This window comes from Harmonia axyridis, chromosome 1 (assembly GCF_914767665.1).
Source record: "Harmonia axyridis chromosome 1, icHarAxyr1.1, whole genome shotgun sequence".
In the NCBI taxonomy this organism is placed as follows: domain Eukaryota; kingdom Metazoa; phylum Arthropoda; class Insecta; order Coleoptera; family Coccinellidae; genus Harmonia; species Harmonia axyridis.
In genome coordinates, this window is record NC_059501.1 from 66,710,066 (window position 1) to 66,736,771 (window position 26,706).

At 33.3% G+C, this 26,706-nt stretch overlaps 1 protein-coding gene across 7 annotated transcripts in view; it reads left to right on the top strand.

Moving 5' to 3' along the window:
* The window catches only part of LOC123670978 (lysine-specific demethylase 3A-like), a 132,149-nt gene that overhangs the window by 81,871 nt on the left and 23,572 nt on the right, over positions 1-26,706 (top strand). For 4 of the 7 annotated variants that reach the window (XM_045604590.1, XM_045604591.1, XM_045604589.1 and 1 more), the window contains 2 exons: positions 4,710-5,652; positions 26,187-26,358. In XM_045604590.1, coding sequence (XP_045460546.1) covers positions 5,015-5,652; positions 26,187-26,358 — 810 coding nt within the window. In that variant the 5' untranslated portion in view covers positions 4,710-5,014. Of the gene's footprint in view, positions 1-4,709; positions 5,653-24,503; positions 24,796-26,186; positions 26,363-26,706 lie in introns of those variants that run through there. The other 3 variants (XM_045604592.1, XM_045604593.1, XM_045604594.1) reach the window with 3 other exon arrangements.

The following is a 26,706-nucleotide window of genomic DNA, read 5'->3' on the forward strand; positions in this document are numbered from 1 at the left end:
ATTTCTATAATCAATTTGGGGTTTAGATCTTCTTGAATTTGCAAATTCCAACAATTTTCGCTTATAGTAGTTTTCGAACACATTGATGATAAAATCAACCAATGCACAAGAGTTAAAAACCTTGCACCTTTGCAAAACTATATCTTTAAAAATCCTAATTGAAGCTTCAGTGTAATTATTAGTATTGTTACCTCTTGTTATTATATTATTTCTGTACGAAATACACCATTCTTTTCTGCGGACCCACAATTTCTCCAGATGATCATATAATGCTTTGTTACTTTGCACTATATTATTACTCATCAAGAAATCATAATTCTCTTCTGAATCTTGTAATGTTGGAGCGTAAAGTATGTTCCTAAACATTTCCATCACTGTTCTTCTGTCCTCCTTTTTCACGTTATGGTCAGTTTGCCAGAGCCATCTCCATAAAGCTTGACAAAGATGGAATGTACATAGAAGTAATATGGAGTTCGGAAATACAGCTGATAACGCATTGCGCTCGGATGCACTGTCATCAGTCATAAACACTTTTGGATCGAACTTTCTATTTTCTACTTCGATTGCTTCAGTGGCAGACGCAAAAGCTAAAGTATAATTCGCTTCAGTTTGGGATGTGTGAAGAATGCATGCGATAGGAACAGCCCCTGTTTTGTTTGAAGTGAATAGAAATGTGACACAAGTATTTGTCTGATCGCAAGATCCGCTGGAGTCCACGAAAACCATTTCAGTGCATAAATTTTGAAGAAATGCGCGTCGCATTATTGGAGTAATAACAACTGCGATAAAAGGATTTTCTTTGATGACTAGTGTACCGCCGGATTTCTGCAACAAGGACTGTCTGTTCTTGAGAACTTCTATCATACTTTTTTCTTCTCGACTACCGTACTGAGAGAAACGCCACTTATCATACAAGTACTTTATCTGCCTCTCAGTAGGATTTTCTCTAGCATTAGCAAGAAGATATGCTGTACTTACATTCTGTATTTCCTTCGTTTCTTCAGAACCAGATTCAATTATTTTCATTTCATGATAAAATCTAGCAGCTGACGGAGTCATTCCCGAAATAAAGTATGACTCAAAAATGTCTTGTACTGTCTTGTTCACACGCAAGTATCGAAAAGCTTGTGCCACATTTATCCTATGGGAATGTTGAAAATTTATTTTTATCACTACGTTAATTCCGTCTTTTAACAGCACATCATTTTTTATTGTGTTTCTATTAATTTTTTTGAATTTAATGTCTATTTGTGCTTTGCAATTTTTGTTCCTAACTTCACACGACTGCCGTTTTCGTTCAGCTACTTTATTCAATGATGAGTGTTGACACACGTATAGCTTTCGGAATTCATAGCGAGTTGCATTAGGATAACGTCTTAACGTTATCCAGTTTGTATTGGTCGAGTATGAAAAATCTTTTACCCAATTGTCACATTTTTCATCCACTGTGCCCACTCCTGAAAGCTTACACTGCACTAAAATACTGAACTTTTCGTTGTTGTCCACAGCTGTTATATTGAGAATGTTTACATTTTGGCACAAACGCCCGAACAATCTTTTTAAGGTTGATTCATCCATGATGCACGCGATAGAATCAAGAGAAAATAGAAATTATAACCTATAACAACGTGAACGTGTAATATGCAACTAGTAACTGGTCAATATTACGATTCCAAGTGAGGCGGACGAGGAATTGCGACAGTTGCTCTGTATCGTACTGCGATTTGTCACACGCAACGCAGCATATTCATAAACAAAACCACGAGTGATACAGAGCGTCGCGCGAACCTCGCGCTCTGTACTATACAGGCTTTTGCCTTTACGCTACCCGGCTCTACCAATTCTACAAATTCATGATGAATTCTTTGGTTTCTAGATTTGTCAGAATTTTGGGAGAACATCATAATAGCTCTAGTTTCTTCATGTTTAATGTCCTCCTTTTTTTATCGTGGATTTTTCTGATAGTTCTATAGTTACTCAGTTATTCGTGAAGAAGACGACTCCGACATGTCAAACCTCATGAAAACCAGCCCAAGCTAGAGTTACAATTGGTCCAACTATCCCAAATTTCATATACTGGTCACATTATTAGACTCATTCCAAAGAACACAGGCTATGCTAATATTGATGCTTTACTATTATTTCCAATTCAATAGCCAAATTTTCATTAAAATGTCACAAAATGAATATTACTTTGAATTTTATTCAGGTGTATTGACTTGTCATGATTTCTTTATCATATGTAATATCACGCCTGAAGTTCTTTGTACTAATTAAATATGTATGTTGTTTCAATTCAAAGAACCTATTTAACGGAGAAACAAGTAAATACGTTAGAGGTTCTTACAATCCATTTATTTTAGCAATGGCATGACATCAGCGCTCGATGGAAAATGTGGTTGCCAGACTGTCAGAACAATACTATGAATATTGAAAAAACAAATTTTGAGATTCTTTTGCGAACATTTCGCTGTATATTGGAAGATTACTTATGATTCATTCAAATTCTTATGAAATCGATATTATAAATAAATTATGATCAACATGAGTGGAAACAGATGGAAATTAAATCGAAAGCAACCAAAACCAATTAAAATTACGAATGAAATACTTTCGACGAACAATAATCGTTCTCACAAAAATTCATCCAGGGATATACCAACTTTCGGAACTACCTCCACTTACCGGCGGCGTTTCTTGCTTCCAAAAGTGTAGGGGATACCTTTTTTTCGGAATTGTGGTTGAAAGTAAACATCGAAAGTAAAAGTTATGCCCTTACCTTCTTGGATAACTATAGAATTTCACAACGATTCAACACACCTAAATATTCTTTTCAAGAATTCTCAGAAACCATTTATTCCTGGAATTATCCTAATCCTTTGTTATTATTATGCACCTACCCTTTATTGGCGCACAAAGAGCTTCTGTTCGAATTTAGGAAGTAATATTTAGGAACTGAAGAGTAAATAAAGTATGACAACGGTAGAAAAACTTTGATTATTGAAGATGTTTCATTTTGAAGAATTATATACTTGTGTAATTGATTATGTAATTAATTCAATTAATCTATAATACTATAAATACTTATGGCCTGTTGCGCCGTTCAAAAAATAAACATTGACCAAACAATGTTTAATCGCAATCTATGTTTATAATTTCACCTATTTGCACCGTTTGTGAATGACAGGCTAGTTGAACTATGTTGAGATACCGTTGGCAACATTGGAAAATTTTGATGGTAATAATAGAAAATTCAAGGAAATTCAGTTTTCTGTGATTCCAGTCAGTCATTCAACCTCTGCATTTAACATTGATCATTTTCTTATATTGGTAAATAAACAGTAAACGATCTAAGAGATGTAAAACGATCGTAACAAAAGGAGTCAGTTAGAGAAAACACAAGTGTGAGAAATTTTTACGGAAGAAGTTAATAATTTATTAAATGATATATATACAAGTTTTTATCGTATTCCAGGTCATGTTCGATCAATTGCAGCAGATACAGTAGTCGAAAGTAACTAAAGAAAGTGTAGCTGTTGATGTTTCTTCTCGTACACTTTTCGTGGACTCCTGAATTTGATCATTGCAATTATATCTAGATCATCATTAATTCATCATATTCACCCATATTCCAGTTCTGCATTTTCTCTTATATCTATAAACATAGAAGTTTCCTGTGTAGTAAATTTGATACTTCATGTTAGAGGCAAAATTCGCTTATTGTCGTCTGCTCCCTCTATCATGTTTATTACTCTAAGGTTTAAACACTGCATATGTCGTCGTTTGAAAGACGATGAAAGGGAAATCAGAAATTAATCAACGTTCAAATTTTCAATCAACGTTCCACTAAATGGTGCCATAAGGATATTGTTTCGCATAATTTCAGTACCTAGGGATATTAAGTATATAATGAAAACTCTTTTCAAGGCTGGTAATTGCCTTATATTTATAATATTCATGTGCATAACATCAAGGTCATCAAGTAGTGCTATCCATGATGTTTTAATAGATATGAAAAATATATGCCAATGGTAAAATAAGTACACTCAGGGCCTGTTCCACCACAATCAAAGTTCCGGATATGTAGCCAGCGGATGCTAAATAACGCTATCGGATAACTTTTGTGCGTTCCTCCACTGGGGGATAAAATATGTCCCAAATATCTACCCGACAAATTGATAGAAGGAAGATTTGGCAACCTCACATATATTTCTGCTACTGGTTAAAGAAACATTAGGTGAGACCTTTTAACTTGTTTATTCATGTCTCTCTGATGTTTACAATCAACATGTTTATGGGACTAGACTTGACATTCAATTCGAAAATTAAGTTTTCTATTAAGGTTGAAAACTGATTCGGCTTCAAACTATAAATATTTCGACGAGGTTTTGGGCGGTTATTAGATATTACCCCCTTTATCTCCTCTCTTTTGGATCCACCACTGACCTGTTCTGACAAGGTTATGTCGTGACTCATGAGAGAAATATGTATATAGGCCACCGGATCTAGGTGTTAATATATCCGGAAGTTTAGTGACCACCAATCCGACACTGGTGAAACACAATTTAAGTGATATCTGTCGGATAAGTTATGACTAGGCTTATCCTGGACGTTAACAGAAGGTGGTGAAACAGGCCCTCAATGAATTGAAGTAGTTGAAAGTTATGATGAATATTTCAAGCTTAATTACAATAATGTATTTGTTCCAGGTCCTTGATGGTGCAATAAACAACACACATAGCTACGCAAAAAAACGAGTGTATAAGTGATAGAGAGAGAAAGAGGAAGAGAACAAGTGTAACGACTCGTGGTCCACGATGATACGCGAGTTTTGATCTTAAAAAGTGTACATGGTGAGAGAGAAGTGCCTTCGCGTTCCCTACATAAATAGTGCGTAAAAAATAGTGCGATAGTGGCTCGGCAACCAACAGGCCCGTTCTTTCCGTACATCGGCAACCAACCAGACGTGTTCAACGATGACGGACCAATCCGTTCATCCTTCTCGCCGCTCAGTATGGATGCCAACGAGCCAAACCCTTTCGCCCGCTACCCAGACGACCGTTCCGACTCTGGCGTGAGTTCGCTGCGCTCTGGCAGCGGCGATGAGCGTTCGGGTTCGCGTTCTAGCGCGCTCAGCTCAAACGACGACAACACGCAACTAGTTTTGGGCCGGTCGAACCGTTCGCCGTTCAACCGGTCGCCGCTCTTCATACCGACGCCCCCGGAACCGGCGTCGGTCCGCGTCTGGAGAGATCCCGATTTGGCGGAGACAGCGGAGACGCAGATAAGACACGTGAACAGCGTACAGCACCAATCGCTGCTGATGTCACACCAGCCCCAACCCGCCGCCGCCTCTGGGCCACCGACGACGTCGAGCATACCAGCGGCGTCGCTGTACGCGCCGGTTCCGACGCCGTCGTCGCTGATGGGCACGCATCCGCGTCCGTTGCATTCGCATCTGGCTTCGAATATGTACGCGCCTGCTCATCACATCCCGGAGATGTTGTGGAAGTCGCCTTATAATCTGCCTGGTGGTATACCGTCGTCGCACCTGTTGGCGGCGTCGCAGGCTGGTCACCATTCGGAGGAGATGATGGGGAGGGAACGTATCATGCAGGAGAGGCATAATGAGAGGATTGCTTCTTCCATCAGGTAAATACATTAGCTAGGCATGGTTAACATAAAACCTCACACTATGCGTCTTGACCATGAAGGCTGACAGCCGTCGATCATCTGACGACATCATTTCTACTACTCATTTCACATGGATAATCTTATGATCTACTACAGATTTTCACTACTTAACACTTATCGTCTAGTACATATTTTCTTCTATTACTAATTTCACATCGATGACACTTATGGTCTAGTACATATTTTCTTCTATTACTAATGTCACATCGATGACACTTATGATCCAGTATAGAGTACTAAGTCCACCTGGCTGACCTTATAGTCTACTTCAGATTTTATTTTACATACTTATTTCACATCTAGAACATCGCTTGGGCACAAAGTCTTCCATATGGAATACCTGATGGATCAAAATCACAGACTGGCACAGGTATTGGGGTATATGCGCCTAAAACGAGGATCTCTAGAACCCTGGGAAGGGAGCCCTCTATCTTGCAAACCGAGACACTAGCTGTCTATACGTAAGTCCAAGTGTCCAAGAGAAAACTCAGAGTATTTACATCACTAGGACAGCTAGGCCACGCTGAGGTCCCTGGAATCATATAGTCAGGGGTTCCTGCTGACCTGGAAGTGCAGCAATACCAAGAGGCGATAAAGTAACACTACTATGGGTACCGGGCATTGTGGTATTGAAAGAAAAGAAAAAGCCGATAAAGTTGCAAAAAGAGCATCAAGGTTAACACCTGTTGATCGTAAGCCTTTCTGTGTACTTGGAAATGACCAATATAACAATGAGAGTGGGACAACATAAAAATCCTCTGGAGGAACACTCCGGGTCTTGCTAAGGCAAAGAAATCTGTGGTGCTTTCATCGACCCATGCCAGGAAACACTTGAGGCTACCACGAGCTGAGCTTTGGGTAATGGTGGGACTGCTGGCAGGAATCTGTCTGTGCAAATACCTTTTGTACCGTATGGACAAGTCAGCATATGAGATGTGCAGGCTCTGAGGAATGGAGGTAGAAAGAGCCGAACTCATAGTGTGCAAATGTCCAGGGCTCACAGTATCGAGGGCCTCCTTGGGTTTGTACGAATTGGTACTTGGTAGGGTTAAAAACTAAAGATCAATTTGGTCTCACGTCTCCTATTTGATAACCTCACCTTCCAGCTTCAGTTTTAATCTTAAAGCTTATCATACAATTTGTTTTCTCAACTGAGATCAACATATTAAACTTTTTTGCGGTGGTATTGAAGACATGCAGAAGTTATTGGAGGTCATCTTCATTTTCAGCCACTATCAGTGCATCATCTGCTTAACAAAGTTCTTGGATCTCCTTGTCACACTTTCTGTAGCCTTTTCCTTGACGCACTCTTCTGATTTCATCCATTTATATGTTAAATAATAATGGGCTCAATTAGTCTCCTTATCTAATACCACTATTTATTGGGATGTCTTTTGTTAATTGGCCGTTGATTCGCACTTTCTGTGTATTGGTTCGATATATATCTTCTATTACTATTCGAATGCATATTTTTATCATATAAAATATACATTTTATGTTGTTGTCTTAGAAACTGTGTCAGATAACGACTTCTTAGACTCATTTGCAAATAGCATGTGGATTGCTCGAGAGAAACAATTCATATTAATATATTCCAAGAATTTTCCATGATTCCATTCGTATATTATATGAATGATAATCATAACATAATAACAGTAATTTATTGCTACTAGTAAATAGCTATCGATCATCGACCTTGAATCCTTCAACCTATTACATTTCATTTCCTATGTAATAAACGATGCATTTGGAATAACAACTTCCTAATAATGTACAGGTAAAAAACGCTATTCATTTTATAGCCTGTGTCGGATGTTTTGCTATCATCGCAATATAAAATCAGTACGTCCTTCTACGAATTATTTGAAAAATGTAATGTTGAGTCAAGTGAATTGAGTGTTTTCCAATGGGAATTCTTTAAAATGGTTACCACGACAAGACTGTGTGTTATATTTTGACATTTTTTATATAATTTGTGTTCATTAGGTTATGCAATTTAATCATGAAAAGATACACTATTCAACAATGTTTAGAAATTGTTAAATTGGTTCATCAAAATCACTTCTCATTTGTGAATAACGGGAGAAATTTGAGTAGAATTCAATCAATTGTAGACAAATTTGAAAGTACCAAGTACTGAGCCAGACTTGATACCACTTTCAAATTTGTCTACATTACGACTAATAGTGAGTCGATTAACTAAAAAATGTCATGTATAAATTATTTTTGAATTTCTCTCAGTATTCACAAATAAGCACTGATTTCGATAAAACAATTTAAAAATTTCTAAAAGTTGTTGAAACGAGTACTTTTTCTTCATTAAATTGCATAACCTACTGGATACAAATATGTACATAAGAAATGTCAAAAAATAGTATCCAGTATTATCATCATAATCATTTCAAATTGAAGTCAATTCTATGGGAAAACCCTCGGGAAAACCTTATACATACATATAATACAATTAAATAAAAAACCAAGAACTTATTCTGATAAAGCATAAAGAAAGGTGCTTCAGAGATGTTTTGTTGCAGTTAGAGGATAGTTTTTTTTTTAAATAACACTATCGCCAGTTTTAAAATCTGGAATCCAAAAGTTGAATCAATCTGCTATCCCTCAAATTCAATATATCGATTGTATCTACTGAAATTTTCATTCACAAATTGGTCCTCACTTTAACATTTAAGATATTATTTGGTTATAAGGTATTTTATCTTCAAATAATACGAAAGTTAATGGTTCTATATTTCCTCCAAAGTCTGCGGTCAAGGATTGGAACTCACATCATCCTAGTTATATACGTATTTATTGATCGATAGTGATGACTCAAATATCATTCGATTTCTCGGAAAAAACCACGTTCGATATTCTTCGAAGCAAGAGATTTACATTGATTCTGTTTTCCTATTACTCATTCACCTCACCAATAACTCACTGATTTACAAAAACAAACTAGAATTGGTGTTTACCGTTGTGAGCATAATAATTGAGCTATTAATTGATGATCGCATGTGTTTACATTCACTGCATGCGTGGAATACGTTAAAATCGATTTGTGGAATACATTAGACGCCTTGTTGTTGAACCTTGATTAAGGAACAATCATGATAAGCAATTCGTTTTGTATTTATATACAATGGAAGTTTGGCAATCGACTAACTTCGATGTTATCTGGATCAATGTTGTATGTTAATCTCTGGAAATTGACTTATTGACCGATAATTTTTTCGCATTTGCATTGGCGTACAAATTGATTATTGAACGTATATTTCAATAACTTCAATTTATTCACAATGATGTGCGCCTAAGTGTATGTTTTTAATTTTTGTAATGAACCAAGAATCTGTCTCGAATTTCAGATTGCAAATGAAAATTGGTATGAAATTATATAATTATAATATACTTTTATACAAGAAACACTACTAACAACACTTCTGTTAAAAATAATAAAAAAAAAGAATAATATTGTCACCGGAAATTGCAATACTAGCCAATTTCTAGCCAAAAAAATTAAGAAATATATTTCTCTTCCATTAATTTTGCCATTCATTGTAGAACAAAATCGTGCGGGATTATCACATATTGCATGGTTCTATTTCATTATTATATGTTAGTACTCGGAACTCCCCTGTTACTGATTTACCTATTACTTATCTGTCAAATGATGCAAATAGTCACAAAAAAAATATCAATATGCGATAGAATTAAGAAAAACAATCATGAAATTATTTTTCCTTCTCATTGGAACACGGCCACACTACGCCTATGTTCCGATAATTATAATTTTAATTTGGCACGTTCAGGTCGTTAGAAAATGAAAGGTTGTGAACATCGTGTATTCTTTTATGGATGTGAGAGATCAACAACCTCTCGAGTATAACTCGATTATAATAATATCTCAATAGATTTTTTTTATAAACAGTGTTGTGTTGCTGACCTTGTCTAGAGAAAGTATAATCAATTAGTATATCCATTTTAATGTTGGACGATAAATATAAATGAACGATACCTATTTTAACAGTTTGCCAATTTACTCAGTTATGTACTTCAGGCTGAAATATCGATTATCGACTATGGTTATCTATTTACAATAATGACCTTTGTAATCTTTCAAGGAAAAACAATTTATTTCGATTTAAACTTGAGGTTATTTGATTCTATGTTAAAAAATTGTATTTCATCGCCGATATTACATTGTGTATCGAGTAGTAAAAACGATAGTTTCCCGGACGACAATATTGGGCCCTATTCTGTAACTCGAATAGAAATGAACGTAATCTGAGAAATCAGGATGTTTCAATTCTATCGCTGCCAAATTTGGTATTCTGTACCCGATTCTCCTTCTAACGCCAAATCTAATTCGTAATTGATATCCATAGTAATTTCACTTGAGTTAAAGAATACAAATTCGAAACGATTCTGGTGCATTTCTATTCGATCCATACCATTTCTATTCGATTTCGATTTGAAGTTACAGAATAGGACTGATTGTGAATTGTTGCATGTGAAAGACGTTATAGTTTGAGAATGTGCTTTAATCTAATTCTGTGGCTAATCAGTACATTCTGCCACATCTTGTAGAATGTAGAACAAAATCGTGAGAGAATATTTCAGATTCGCACAGATTCCATGGTTATATCTCATTATTGTATATTGGTACTCGGAATTCTACTGCCACGGATTTATCTATTAACTATCAAATTTGTTATACAGAAAACTGTTTTGCCAACGCACATTTTTCAAGGTAGAAATCACTAAACGTTATTCAGTTATAATATCACAAGAGCATAGACAATATTCGATTATAACCCGATTCACGAGACGTAGTTCGCGAAACATCACGAGAACGCAGCTCGAGTGAAGAGGTTCGTAATGTTCGTATAACCGAAATATATTGTCTATGCTCCAGTTGGTATTCGTTACGATTATATAACGAATATTTTTTTTAATAACTATAACCAAAGCAATGCATTATGATGCATGTTGATAATCCAATGACATTTCACTGAGCTTGACTTTTATTTTTTTGGCGAACGTCCAAGAATGTTACTATGGAAATCATCCCAATATGGCAGGAGGCGAAACACCAAAACGATCATACCACGTCGTCAAGGGTATATCTAAGATGCATAGAAAACCTGGTGACTGCACTGATTCGATTGTTTTAGACTTTTTGAGATGTCCACCTGTTGCTTTGGTGTTCTGCTTAGCCAGAGATCGCCAATCCAAGTATTTTGACACATCTCGAGCGAAATCCATGAATACATATCACAGTGCACTTGGAAGATATTATGCCACGTGGCCACCACTCGAACTTTCATAAACGTCAAACATTTCGTGACAACATCCAATGAGGTGAACGGATGGAATGAACGAACATAGAAACGCGGTTGGAATATGATAACAGAACGCACACGGAGTCGCAATGAACGGATATGTAACCACAGAATAGAAATACAAAAGCTTCCATTGATCACGAATCGCGCCCATCCTCTGTGTGGTTCGAAATCAACCTTTACAAATCGAAGAAGAAAGCGAGATACCACAGTGCCGAGAACCGTGGTTCGTTAGACCGGGTCAACGACCACGCCGTGCAGCAACTTGCTGTAACGACCACGCGTGCTTCGATAATCAACGGAGCCTTAATTCGTGAACGACGAGACTTTTATTTGTTGCTGCATCGTGGAAGGCTGCGAACAAAGCGAGTGCTCCCACTGCGACACCTTCGGTATCTGTCACGCATCAGCGTATTCTTCCATACCGACCGAACCGAAGAAGGAATCTGTTTGGAAACGACAGGTAGCGATAGTTTGACCTTCATTCGTCTCCTGTGTCGTACCTATTCATTATTCGTGGCGTTATCCAGGTCATTAACTTGCCCGTCGTAAAAGGAATTATTTATGGCTTTGTTTTTTATGCTCGACGGGATTTTTGTTTTGCATTCTGAAAACGACGCGGTTTTACGTTATGGTTATTGTTCGGCTAATGAGGAAACCGGTTTCTCGCGTTCTTTTTGTTTTCGTAACCGTGATTGTAACGAGATCGACTTCCATTAACCGAATCGCGTTTGATAAAAAAGGCGGTCTGGCTCTCTATTTCTATTCGAGATTGATATTTCAGGGGATTCGGATTCATGAAACATAGATGGCGCTTAATTTGTTAAACTATGAATTGTTGGATGTGTGATCTGTTTTAACGGTATTTATAGTAACTTTGGATTAGAGTAGATTATTCATTGTGAATTGAATCATAACATTCATAACACTTATCTTTATAGTGTAGTTTTTCAGGTGTTTCCGCCAACAGTCCCAAAAATTTGGTAGAGAATTCATTAAAATTTTGTAACACCTGTTTAGTTCATTATTCATCATTATTCTTTGATTTTCCTCAACACAAACGACTCTAGAGAACTAATTCCTTCAGTTAAAAAAAATGGAGAAATCGAAATTATAGTTTCCGAATATACTTCTATGTTATAATTTCCTTGAAGAAATAAAGTGTATGATTAATCATTATACACAGTGGACGACTATTGAGTACCAATTAAACGTATCTGGAGAAGAAGACAGATTTGACATATGAAAATTTTGATTATAATATTATTCTTGGTCATTGAATCAACTTGCAATGTGAATCTATGGACTATGTGAATCTATAGGCAAATTGAATCTATGGGCAATTTGGGCAATCTAAGAGCAATATGTATCTATGGAAATGTGGATCAACAGGTAATGCGGATCTACCGACAATGTAGATTTATGGGCAATGTGAGTCTATGGGCTATATTGATCTACCTACAAGATAGATCTGCGGGGCGTACTAGTTCTTTGATTAATTAAACTTGATTTGTTTTCACTTTACGATTTAGAAGTTCAATGAATATTTATTTAGATAATGGGCGATAATGTTCTTCAAAATTTCAACCAAAAACGATTGTTTCCTGAAGTAGCTAGGTGTTAATGTCTGTTTCATAAAAAAAGTATGCTCGTTTCCTGAGATAGTTTACCCTTTTGCTGAAATAAACGAATATGCTCTTGCGTTTTCACCTTGAGTTTCACTTCAGAAATGGAAATTTTATGTTGGTATTAATAAATCATGTGTTCGAAATAAAAATAGGATATGTAAGTATTCCAAATATTTCTTCATGACATTTGATTGATATGTAAAGAGTGATAATGAGAAAAATGAACAAATGTCAAATGAATTAGTTCCCATTTTCGAACAAAATGAAAGATCAGAGACACGAAATGTAAAACAAAATAAATCAGGGTGAATGGCTTCTTCACAAATATGTTACCTATTTAGTTTCATCATAGAAGATGAAATATCTAAAACATATTCAAAGATAGAGAGATATGAGAAATACAATTAATATTCAAATACTTAGGTACATATTCATTCATTATTGGAATGGAATTTTCATTCTAGAGATGCGTAACAAGAAATACGAAAAATAGAAAAGAACTAAAAATTGAGGATCATTTACCATTTTGGAAATACTTCTTATTTTTCCATAGCCGACAGAAGCAATAAATGAAGGGTTATAATTATAAATAATGCCAAAAATCATCGAAACAGTGGGAATGATGAAAACCCTCGAGAGTTTTGAGCGAAATAAATTATAACCATTATTTTCGTCTAATATTTTTCAAATAGACATTTGAAAAGTTATCTTAATTTCGGTTTTATACACTTTTTGTCAGAATAGACTATCTATTTCAAGTTATAATCAATTATCAAAAAAATTGAAAATAACAAAAATTCTGTAGAAACCTTCACTTTGATATATTTAAATATATTTTCCTATAACTAAATCTACTTCTTTACCTCGAAACACACATTCTTCTTTCTGACAAAAGTCATTATTGATTTAAGATATAGAAATACAAGATGCGTCAATAGATATATTATTGAGAAGGTTATTCACTTGGTTATTCTTAATGTTTTTAATATGAAATAACCTTATTATCAATCTGTTTTTTTTTTTAAGAAATAGAATCGCGTTGCTCATACTACCTTGTGGCAACTTTTTCAATATAATATGTAAGAAAACATGTCTATCCACTGGAAATTCTGGAAATAAATTATTTAAAGAATACCGTAAGTTTATTCAAATTGTAAATTGATCAAATATACATTGGTAGTTAAATAAGCAACATATTTCGCACCATTATATCTATAAATAACAAGGATCTCAGTGGAAATTCCAAAGTCGTGAAAACAATTTATCATCATCATTTTCACATTTTTATCTAAGTACGTGATGAAATATATTTATCTGAATATCCTACCTTTTAGTTAGTTAGTTTTAGTTGTGAATACTTCCTTGTTCCCTACGTTCTTCAGTTCAATTTTTGAAAGAAAGCTTGGTATTTCAGTTAAGAATAAACCTACCAATTTTTCATAGAAAAAATTATAATTTTTGTTTTACATCACTTTGAAATTTCAAATGTTTATCAATCGTATCCTAATCATTTCAATGATGTATTTCAGAATTTTTTTAATTATTACATTCTGATTAAACATAAAAAAACAAGCTCATTAAAGTTTAAAAAAAAAACCATACGTTCACGTGTATTTCAACTTGAAAATATCAATAAATGAAAATATTATCAAATAAGAAAGCGATAAATGACGATTGAATCAAAGAAGTGTTTTAGGAAAATTGGTAATTCCATGATAATGAAAAAATTTCGAAAATCATTATTGAAATAATTAAGATAATATTGAAAAACCTTCAAATTGTCAAAATGAAAAGAAAACTATTTTTTTCGTGAGAAAAATCAATGAGTTCATTCAAAACTGCCTAACGAGAGTTTTTTCAAAAAATTGAAGGAAACAATCAACAAAGGACCCCGCACGTTTAGTAGGGAAAATGGCTTTCCGTGAATTTGGCTGAATTTTTGATATGTTGTAGTTCTTGATAAACGGATCAGAAAAGTCCTCAGCCATAAAGCTCAAAAATGGACAATTTTCGAGATATGGAGCTTTGAAAATGGATTTTTTCCAATTTTCGGGGTTTTTGCTCATCAATCAGGGAGCTCTCATTTCTGGTTTTGATGGAATTTGGATGTTCGGCGGCCAGAACCCGACTGAGAAATGATCTTTCTTGGTTATATTAGGCACCGCCATCGATAATTTTTTATACACTGCTCCACATTGGCTATGAAATGAGATACAAAATCCAAGATCTCCCATACATCTTTTCATGCCACAAGATGACGCCAGAATAATTCACATGACCCAGAAACGACATATTGTGAGATTTTTTTAAGAGAGACCATAATAACTGAATCCTCATATATCTGATGTCCAGTAATGTCAAATATGTTAGCCGAAATGTTCATAACCAGGCATCGCGAGCTGTAATGGGGGAAAATGGGAAAATCATTATCATATACCCTCAGGGATAACAATTGTGATCACTATTGATGTCATTTACATATGATATGTGATTTGTTTCTCACAAATCTCGATAATCTGACAATGAGGTGCCAAGACATTTTCCTCAGAATGTCTCGAAATTGATGATAGCATCTCACAGACAAACGAATCCGTGAAAATGTCTGCAGTTTTGATACAATATAGTACTATCCTGGTAGAATATAGAAATCCAAGTGTTGGAAGCAAACTATGAACTATGTTATAAAATCATTAATTTTGCCCCCGATTCGATTCATAATATTCTAAATGATTTCTTTCGATTGCTAATATAATTTTAAAAGTTTTTTGTTTATTATCATTATTGTTATTATTATTATGAATGTTACTCTCATTATTATATTGTTTTTGATCGATCTACTCATTCATTTTGCCAATGATCATATTATTAGATAGTAGTAGTATGTGTGAAGTTCAAAAAGTTCATAAAAAAAAATATTTTCAAGAATTCGTGGGTTAATATCGGAAGTTCCATTCATAGTTTGCTTCCAACACTTGGATTTCTATATTCTACCAGGATAGTACTATATTGGATCAAAACTGCAGACATTTTCACGGATTCGTTTGTCTGTGAGATGCTGTCATCAATTTAGAGACATTCTGAGGAAAATGTCTTGGTACCCCATTGTCAGATTATCCAGATTTCTGAGAAACAAATCACATATCATATGTAAATGACATCAATAGTGATCACAATTGTTATCCCTGAGGATATATGATAATGATTTTCCCATTTTCCCCCATTACAGCTCGCGATGCCTGGTTATGAACATTTCGGCTAACATATTTGATATTACTGGACATCAGATATATGACGATTCAGTTATTATGGTCTCTCTTAAAAAAATCTCACAATATGTCGTTTCTGGGTCATGTGAATTATTCTGGCGTCATCTTGTGGCATGAAAAGATGTATGGGAGATCTTGGATTTTGTATCTCATTTCATAGCCAATGTGGAGCAGTGTATAAAAAATTATCGATGGCGGTGCCTAATATAACCAAGAAAGATCATTTCTCAGTCGGGTTCTGGCCGCCGAACATCCAAATTCCATCAAAACCAGAAATGAGAGCTCCCTGATTGATGAGCAAAAACCCCGAAAATTGGAAAAAATCCATTTTCAAAGCTCCATATCTCGAAAACTGTCCATTTTTGAGCTTTATGGCTGAGGACTTTTCTGATCAGTTCATCAAGAACTACAACATATCAAAAATTCAGCCAAATTCACGGAAAGCCATTTTCCCTACTAAACGTGCGGGGTCCTTTCCGCACAAAATCAAATGGAATCTGCACTAAAGAACTTGGTGAGAAAGGTAGTGTTATGGAGAAAACTTGAATTAGGTCCATTCATTAATGAGACTAATTTCTAGTAGGTTATTCTTCAAATTGAAAAATCTTCAATAATTATCAAAGTTTTTTCTCCGTCACCATACTTCAGATTGTTTACTTTATTAATTCCTAAATATTACCCCCTACATTCAAACACAACCTTTTTGTGCGCCAAAGAAGGGTAGGTACATAATGATAACAAAGGACTAGAGGAATTCCAGGAATAAATGGTTTCTGAGAATTCTTTCAGAGAATATTGTTGACATCTTTTTTTGTTGTTTAATTCCAAGGCTTTCCGAAAAGGTAACGGCATAACTTTTACTTTCAATGGGTATTTTCAACAACAATTTCGAAAATTGTTCACATCGAAAGTGAAAGTTATACCCTAACCTTTGTGAAAGCCTTAGAAATAAGCAAATACTTTTTAAGTGGAATCACTTTTGGGGTGAATCATAAAGTTGGTTTATCCCTGAATAAACCCAGCGGAATAACAAACGCCAGTGTATATTTAGCATAAAAAAAAGCTAGGTAAATTTTACTGCATTTTCTATAGATTTTGCAACAACCGACGTCACAGTTGTTTTGAAATGACGATTGTTCTTCACGAGTTGAACTGAAGCCGGTTGAAAAATTTCTCATAGCAGATGTGCAATTTAGCAATGTCATGACAGTGGCGACGCCAGCTTTCAAAAACAGGGGTGGCCAAAAGGGGGCCAGATTTTTTTTTGGGGGGGCCAAAGAAAAGCGAAACTATTTTTCTTCTAATTTTTTAGCCTTAGTTTGTCACATTTTAGGGGGGCCGGGTCCCCCTCCTAGCGTCGCTACTGTGTCATGACGTAACGGATGGCAAATCCAAGATATCAACTGTATCTTCCTTGAAAACGCTCACAATGTTATTCCTTTGCTATGTTGCCGATGTAATTATTTTGATTTTGCATATTTATCTCATTCATAATTAGAATTGATTTTTGTGTTATTTTCGATTTATCTGCATCTGCTAAACTCATGTTTATCATCATTTATATGGAATGATAAAATATTGATTTCATAAGAATTTGAATGATTCATAATCATTCTTCGAAATAGAATCTCAAAACCTGTTTTTTGAACAGTAAGGATTGTTTTAACACTAGGAAGTTCTGCTTACGCACTCGTTAACAAATGGCATAATATGACCATTGAATATTCTAATATTATTCGATACCGCACTTAGTTAGCCTTTCACTGTGTATTATCTTTTATTATTAAATAAGATATAATGAAAGACTTTGTCTCTGTTTTTTTCTAAAAGTCTATCGATTTTCTTCCACTATAATAAGGTGTTGTATGCTTCAATCTCAACAAAGCTGATTCGATAGATTCTCGAATTCGGGGGTTTTTAGGGTTCCGTTATTTCTCTTTATTGTGAATTGCCCGGTCGGGTTTTGATGCAGGTAGATTTAGCCGATTGGAGAAAAAAAGGACGTTGTCGCCTTATCTTCAACGAGGGTTCCTTTAGATACCATCCGCTGCGCCAGCTGTTCTAGATTCTTTTTTGTTGTTGTATTTGGTGAGTAATCTTGTCGCAGATGTCGAGTGGGAGTAGACATGAACTTTCGATGTATTATTCAGATATATAATGTACCTACATTTATTAAAAAAAACTGATGATTTTGAATGATAGTTAAATATTGTCGTTTATATCACAGAGTAAATAAATTGATATGCGACGAAATAGGTATCCTCGCTGATTCGGGGTTTGAACCTAAGGGATATGAAATTTTAGTGCAATTTTTCAGAATTCATAACTTCGTAACTTACTATTAAAACTAGCACTTTGTGATTAACATCTCTGACCAGTGAATTTTTGGATTCTACGCATTCCATAACGTAAACTATAACAATTTTAGGTGAGTTGAAATTTAATTATTCAAACTATTACAAAGCATCGTTATTTCAAATAATATAGCGGAATTTAATTGAAATTTTATAAATAATAAACCTTAACAATTATATAAAAAAAACTTTCATGATTTTCTCGATCTACATCTTGAGTTGTGTAAAATATCTACAGAAATCTTACGAACCATAACCCGAACGGCATTCAATGTTTTCTAGAACCCTATAAAAACTTTTCGATACAAAAATGTTGCTATACGATTTAAATCATATTCAAAACTCAGATCCATGAATTTTAAAGTTAAAAATAACAATTATATTTATAGAACTCCTAAAGATAATCAATAAATCATTATGAGATTATACACCTACATCATATTTTTTTCATTTATAGTAACTTACAGCAAAATTAAAATTTTTTGAATAATTAATAGAATAGAATAACGCTCTGAATTGAATGATTAAATTGATGTTTTCCTCGCGATACAAATTTTTAAAAGTAAAACAGGTTCTTTTCAACTATGTTGTTTTTCAGGGAATAAATGAATCTATTATAAATGTATATTACATAATTGGCAACGACCTTGATATTGTAGATGAAGTCCCATTAGTTGAATAAAGATATAATATAAATCATTTAAAGTAAAATGTTCATTTTCTCGAGAACAATATCTGATTAGAGATCTGATTACTGATGAATTGCATAAGTCATGGAGAGAAAATGAGATCTCAGATTAAAAAAAATTATTTTCTTCAAATTCGTTATTTTTTAAAATGAAACAATTTTTTATATTTTAATTTTGGCTGTTTCCAAAACTCGGAAATTTGAAACTGAAAGTACATCCGATTTCCTACTTGAAACGATTTTAAACACCAGTCAACGATAACGAGAACTGAATCATTCGAAATTACTAATTTTCATCATTGTATAATTTTCTATAATTGAATGTTTATTGTTAGTCCCTATCCGAAATTCTTATTGCTTCATCTTTAGTTTTTGGTTCAGTAGAGTGACATCGATTGAAGTGAGAATTTGTTTTGGTTATGTCGAGAACTAAACCATTCGAAATTAATAATTTTCGTCTTTGTATAATTTTTTATAATTGATTTTTGTTGTTAGTTTCTAACAACAAAATTCTTATTGCTTCATCTTTAGTTTTTGGTGTTGTAGAGTGGTATTGGTTGAAATGAGAATTTGTTTTGGTTATGTCGATTAATGTTTTTGGAGCAGAATGGTTTCAGTGGTATTTGAATCTTATTATAGGAATACGGTAAGGACTTATTTTATCAGATATTTGGTGTAGTATAGGTGAATCTATCTCAAATCAGTTGAAAAAAATTAATGACACATTTTCGGGCTTAATTTTTGACAGAATTTATTTTTTGAAACTGCCATCTTATAAATTCAACTATAAGAGAAATTTGATGAATGGCGTGGAATGAAAAGTTCTCATAACTTCTTTGTTACTGGTGCTATAAAAATTAAACAAATACATTCGACAGGCACTTATTTCAGTAGAATCAGTTGGTGTAATAATTTGTTTTTATTGCAATTAGTTTTCAAGTTATAATACAAACTTCATGCAATCTGAATTTTTACACCGTCAAAATTTCAATCCTATTTCAAAAATAATACATACTTATGGATACTCAAATTGAAAATCAACGTGTTTATACAATTTTTTCGTATTCTCTTACCTGGCGGTAAATTTCATGTGAGATAACTGTAAGAATTTTAGGCAGTATTTTTAAAAGCGAATACAAAATTTATCTATCGTTTTCATATGCTGAAATCAGATAATAATCTATCTGGATTTTTTATCATTTTATGATAAATCATCGATTATTGTTTCAAATTTGTGGTAATCTTGATTGAAATAGATTATATTTCCATTTGAACTGTAATTCATGAGTTGTTTGAAATACCGTTTTCATAATTAATAATTTAGTAATAAAATTATCTGGTTCTGGGATTTTGTGGTTAAATGTCATACCTACTTCAGTTAATTGGTAATTATGAATGTTGTGTCCGACGATTTGTCGATAACTGCGAAAATAGTTCCATAATTGTTTACAAGATCAGTAGCGTCTCGTCAGTTACGATAGCTAAAGTTTAGTCTAATGAAATATTTATATTTTGCATGAAAGCAACGTTTAGCATTTATCTTGCCAATAAGTAATATATGTTTGATGATAAAAATTCTGGATATAAATTATTAGTCCATGGTGTCAAGTTTATGAACTCACTTTGTTTGTGCATGTCCTTGAATTCCAAATGAAAATACCGCCTGGCTTCTAATCTTAAACAAAGATATCCTTCTCAATAATGTTTTTCTTTCTTTAATGAACTCTAGGTGTTAGTTCTCTGAATTCGTCAACTTTTGAAATTTGATAATATAGAAGGAGAATTACGAGGAGAATTAGTTTCAATGAATATTGTTAATTCTTTATGTAGGTACCTATCTACTCTGAATACTTGAAGTATGGTCAAGAAATTATTTTACTTCTCACGAAAGCAAAAATTAAATTTGATCGTTGGTCTGGTCCTTAAATGTTTCGAAATTAGCAATAAAACAAACATATTTAATTGTTTTCACTTCCTCTCAGGAAGCTCTGCAAGATACATAATTAGATATGTTGAAATATTTGAATTCGTCAAAATATTCAACATCTTTTTATTTCAAAAGTAGAAAAAATCTTACAATGATAGCTATATTGAATATTCATGATTTTTATTTTCAATAGTGCCGATGTCAAATCAGAATATTGACATGCTTACAGGAGAATTCCGATATCAAACTCAATCAGGATAAATTTTATATTCGAAAAAATAATCTATGGATTGAGCATTAACTTTCTCTAATGAATAGATTCCTGGAGAGATTGATGCTATTAGCATTAATTTGCCTATATTCATGAAAATATCAACATTATTCTCGCAAAAACTTAACTTCACTTTCAGAAATCTTGTCCTTATTCGAACACTGTTGTTCGAAATTATTTATACGTGTTTAGTTTCATCTTACCCTAGAAAAAGGCCTTTTTCATGTAACACATCGATATTTCGGTTCATCTATCACTTATTACAAAATATACTCATGTGCAAAATAAGTCGATGCTACTTTTTTTATCAATACTATAATGAGAAGATGTCCAAAAATTGTAAATTCTTTATATTGCATCTGAGATCAAGAAGTAAAAGAAGTCGGGTTGTGTTCAGAGCCCTCGATGAATATTGTTTTTTATAATAAAGAATAATATATCCGAGTATATATCAGACTAACAGAAGTCTAGATCGAGAGCAAACAAGATTTATTTCTTATTTCAGAAGCATTAAAAAAAGTTCAAGCTTCAATTACATTTATATTAATTTATTTCATTTGGTACATTCGGTTTTCCAAAATAGAAATATGTTAAACAGGGGTATTGTGTTGTTTCATTTGAAAGAAAATTTTTGTTATTTTACATGTTGGTATTTGTCCGAAGCCATCATATTTCGCGTTTGGAATTTTTTTATCATTTTATCTGATGTGTCTATGCTATCAAAACCTCGATCAAAACTAAGTGAGATCAAGCTGAGATGCACTACAAATTGACTTATTTTCGTTCAAGTGGTCAGAAACGATTAGTGTGAAAATAATGATAGTATCATAACATTCAATTACTGTGAAACGTAAATAGTGGTTTCACCTGAACGATCTCGTAGAGATTATAGCAACGCAGGTAACTTGTGGTCGACTTGACATTTAGGGTTATATTCCAAACAATAACACTTGAAATCTCACGTTAAGAGAGGTAAACGTTAATGAAATCAAAGGGAGCTGTAGGGACCTTTTGTATTATGCACTTTGTTTTATATGTTTGAATTCATGAATACAAAGAACCAGGCAGTTTAATGGAAAAATTGTCACCGGTTAATTTTTCTAAATTTTTCCTATGCTTTCTAATATGATCTCTTGAGCAAGAAAGTCTATGGGACCAACTCAATCCTGTGACTAGTTTTCAAGATACAGGCGACAAATATTGATTACCCATAAGGTAATAATTTTAGATTATTTTTAATAGAAATTATTGTTATTGAGTCGAAAGTCGAACATTATTCAAATATGAAATTTGTTTAGTTTATAATTCACCCTGTGATTAAAAAAGTTGTCCGCGGAAATTTCCAATTTCAAGCTTCTCTATGAGCTGTTTCCAATTTCTTTTCCTTTCAGATAATGGAAGTAGGTCATAAGATTGACATTCTTGTGTTCGAGGTATTTTTCTGTATCTTCGATATCCGAATTCGAAAATTTTGCAACAATAAAACTGAGTGTTGTTTTTTGTTGTTTTCAGATAATATATGAAATTCCTGATAACAAACCTGGAATTGAGAATTTTTTTTCATATACATACTCGACTCTAATACCACCAATCAAATCAAAAATCGCCAAGATCGATTAACTTCTTCGAAAGTTTGGAATTTCTTCAAATTTTCAAAAATGACAATCTTGAGATAAACTCACAAAGATGTTCTCAATCTCCTGCTGAGCGTTGTCCCGTTAGTCACCAGACATACTGTATCGGGTGTCTCAAATTTGTTGTCTAGTGAGGGGATCTTAAAATCCCTTCGAGCTAGAAAAAACGAATGGCACATTTTTGGGATCGATTTTTGAGAGAATTAATTTGGTGAAAATCGCAACTTCATAAATTAAACTGTTTTCAAACTATAAGGGAAAATGGCGTAAAATGAAGTTTCTCTAATTCAATATCGTAATGAGTTCATTACAGTACTAAAAACAGTGCTGTAATGAACACTTTCCACCATTGTTTTCAGTTATATTTTTCGTTTCATGATTGTCTAGACTCTCGTGCGTTCGCATTCGTGTTGGAATAAGAGACCATTCTGCAACTTGATTATAATATAATATTTCATACCTTCTCTATTTTTGGTGCTATAAACATTACATATAAAATAAAATATAAAACATGAAACAAAAACATTTTTCAAGCACTTTTTAAGTAGAATTCATTGGTATAATAATTCATTTTTTATTGCAATTAGTTTTGAAGTTATAATCTAAACTTGTGTTTTATTAAATATGAACCATAACAATTTCTATTACAAATAAAATCGCTACACTTTCGGTTTTCAAAAATATATAACATGATTTATAAACTCCTTATTAAATTATAAAAATCATCAAAATTTTCAGTTTCACACGGCAAATCAACCAAGTACCTATCTTTAATTATCTGCGAACTTCATATAATTAAAATATTCATTGGCCTCCAAGGTCTCCGGATTTAAGTCCGTTAGATTGTTCCCTTCGGTCACATTTAAAGAACAACATTTATCAATTTGAAACTGTTGAAACGGTTTCAAATCCAGAGATCTTGGAAGCCACGGAATATTTTAATTATCCGAAGTTCACGGATTATTATAGTTAGGCACTTGATTGAATTAACGTGTGACGCTTTTGATGATATGTATAGTTTTATGAGAAATTTATAAATCATGTTATATATTTTTGATAAGCAAAAAAAATAGCGAAATAATTATATGTTATACAAATTGTTATGGTTTACATATAAAAGAACACAAGTTTATATTATAACTTCGAAACTAATTGCAATAAAAAATAACTAATTACACCCATGGATTTCACTGAAAAAAAGTGACTATAGAATGTTTTTGTTTCATATTAATAGCACCAATTATAAAGAATTTATGAGAACTTTTCATATCACGCATTTACAAATTTTCTCTTATAACTTGAAAACAGTTGAATTAACGAGGTTGCGGTTCTTACCAAATTAATTCTCTCGAAAATCCAGTCCGAAAATGTGCCATTCATTTTTTCCTAGCTCAAAGAGACTCTGAAATCCCATCACTGGACAACAAATTTAGGACGCCCGATACAGCTGGAGAGCGCTCGATATAACTCGCACATTCCGATTAAATTTAACCCTGATACAATTGCATAACAATCGTTCCACACCGTGATTTCCCACTGTAATTGCTTGGCGGACGAAAGAATTATTCAGGAATTCGTGCTCGCAGCACTGTAGCAGATGGCGGAGATGCCCCAACTCGTCAAAAGTTGCTCGACTACCTGGGTTTTAGAAGGTGTCTTGATAGAAGTCTGGCCAAGGACGACCGACATTTGTTTAAACCAGTCACGATCTTACGTTTCACGTGTTGGAAATATTGCTGGAAGAATTTCAGAACGACCAATTCTCGATATTCGAGAACGAGAATCGATACAAGAACGAATGTGGTGTTTCTCCATATTTATCGGAATTTTTTTTTTGTCTGTTTTCGTAGCCGCCAAGTTTGTGTAGTATGGTTTGTTGACGTTCAGTTCGTTCGTAAGATCGAGTTGTGGTGCAGTGATTAGTTTTGTTTCAGTTTATTTATGAAGACTTTTTTGCATGCCCTGTTACAATATAGCCTGATAATACTTGAATGCCGGTAAACATTATTTTTTATTTTTTTCATTTATTTTTTCTTATATTACATATACTACATGAGTCCTTGGATCATGGTACCTAAAACGTGCATATTCTTCGGTTTATTATTAATATTCTCATTCAATTGTTTTTCATTCAATTATTTCCCCACAATAAAAAAATTAAAATAAAGAATTCCGAAAATATAAACGGAGGAATAATTCTGCATTTTGTATCGGTTACATATTCTCATTTATGTAGATATATGTGTGTGTTGAGTCATTTTCGTTAATGTTGAAAAATTTTTATTTCTTAATTTCTTTTATTAATTGTTGTTCTAGATGTAATTGCCGATTTTTATACCAATTTTATATAATTAGTTATCTTAGAGTAGCATTCAGAAAAATATGTTTAAGGAAACTAAAAAAAATACAAACAAAAAATTTAAAACGTTGGTCCATTGTGTTCACCATAAAGTATTACATCTAGTCATTGCATTTATTTTTCAAGTTTAAAATTCACCGATAGGTATAGTAAATAGTACCTAAAGCTTCTTGTGAGCTTCAAGGAATATCGCAAAAATTTGAATTTAAGGAATTAATTAAAATACAATTGATGTTAATTTCCAAAAAAAAATAATAATGTTTTTATTATGAATCCATATTACAAAGAAACAAATATTTTCTTTCATCCAGGTATCATTTATGGTTTAGATTTTTCATTTAATTTACTATCAAATGATCACGTGGACTGGCTAATGAACAATACCCATAGAAATAAAAATGCCTATGGAAATTAATACTCAACTTTAAACAATATCGAGGGCAAATAAATGAAATATTAAAGTTAGGTGTATCACAATAATTTATAATAACCATTTTAAATGATTTATTATATTATCAAATCACGTGGACTGACTGATGAACAAACCATGCCTATGAAAATGAATAATCAACTTTAAACGATATCGAGAGCAAAAAAATGAAATATTGAAGTTAGTTGTATAACAATAATTTATAACAATCATTTTAAATGATTTATTATGTTATCACATCACGTGGACTGGCTGATGAACAAAAAATACCTATGAAACGAATACTCAACTTTAAAGGATGTCGAAAGCAAATAAATGAAATGTTGAAATTAAATGTATCAAAATAATTCATTATAACCATTTCGAATAATTTTTAATTATAAACAATTTTGATAATTAGAATAATATTATATTATCACAACACACTCTGGAAGAGTACTGTACCGCAGCATGATGACTGAAATAATTCAACAAGGATGACCTATCTTTAAAAATCACAAGGAAAATACCCACTATATTGTTTTACCCATCAGTTAATTAAATGTCAATTAATTAAATATTGATTGATGAAATAAAAAATAATTTGATTTTTTTTCCAGAGAACGGCATATAGAGGCGAGAGAAATCGAAAAAATTAAGGAGAGAGAGAAAGAAAGGGCTGAAAGAGAAAAACAAGAGAAAATGGAAAGGGAGAGGGAGGAGAAGGAAAGACAAGAGCAAGCTTTACACAATCATTTTGAAAAGTCACTCAGGCAGGCGGCACAACAAAAAGTAAGTATTTCCAATAAAAATCAGACTCAACTCATCTTAGCTTAGCTTTGGTTTTCGATATCCCTGTAGTGCCCCTCTAAATAGTTTTAACCTTGTATATTTATGCAGTTCCCCTTTAGTTTCTGAAGATCAGAACATCGTTGTCGAAATTTTCCTTGAATATTTATAAAGAATCTGTAGATTTACTGCAACTTAAGTAGAATATTGTCCACTGTGAACTCGAAAAACTTCATATAAAAGCGTGATAGTAAATGGAATATTTCTTTGAATTATTCGATTCGGAATTCGGAACAAATAAGATAACCCTGGATTTGAAAATCTATTAATAGATTTTTCATAACACGTTGG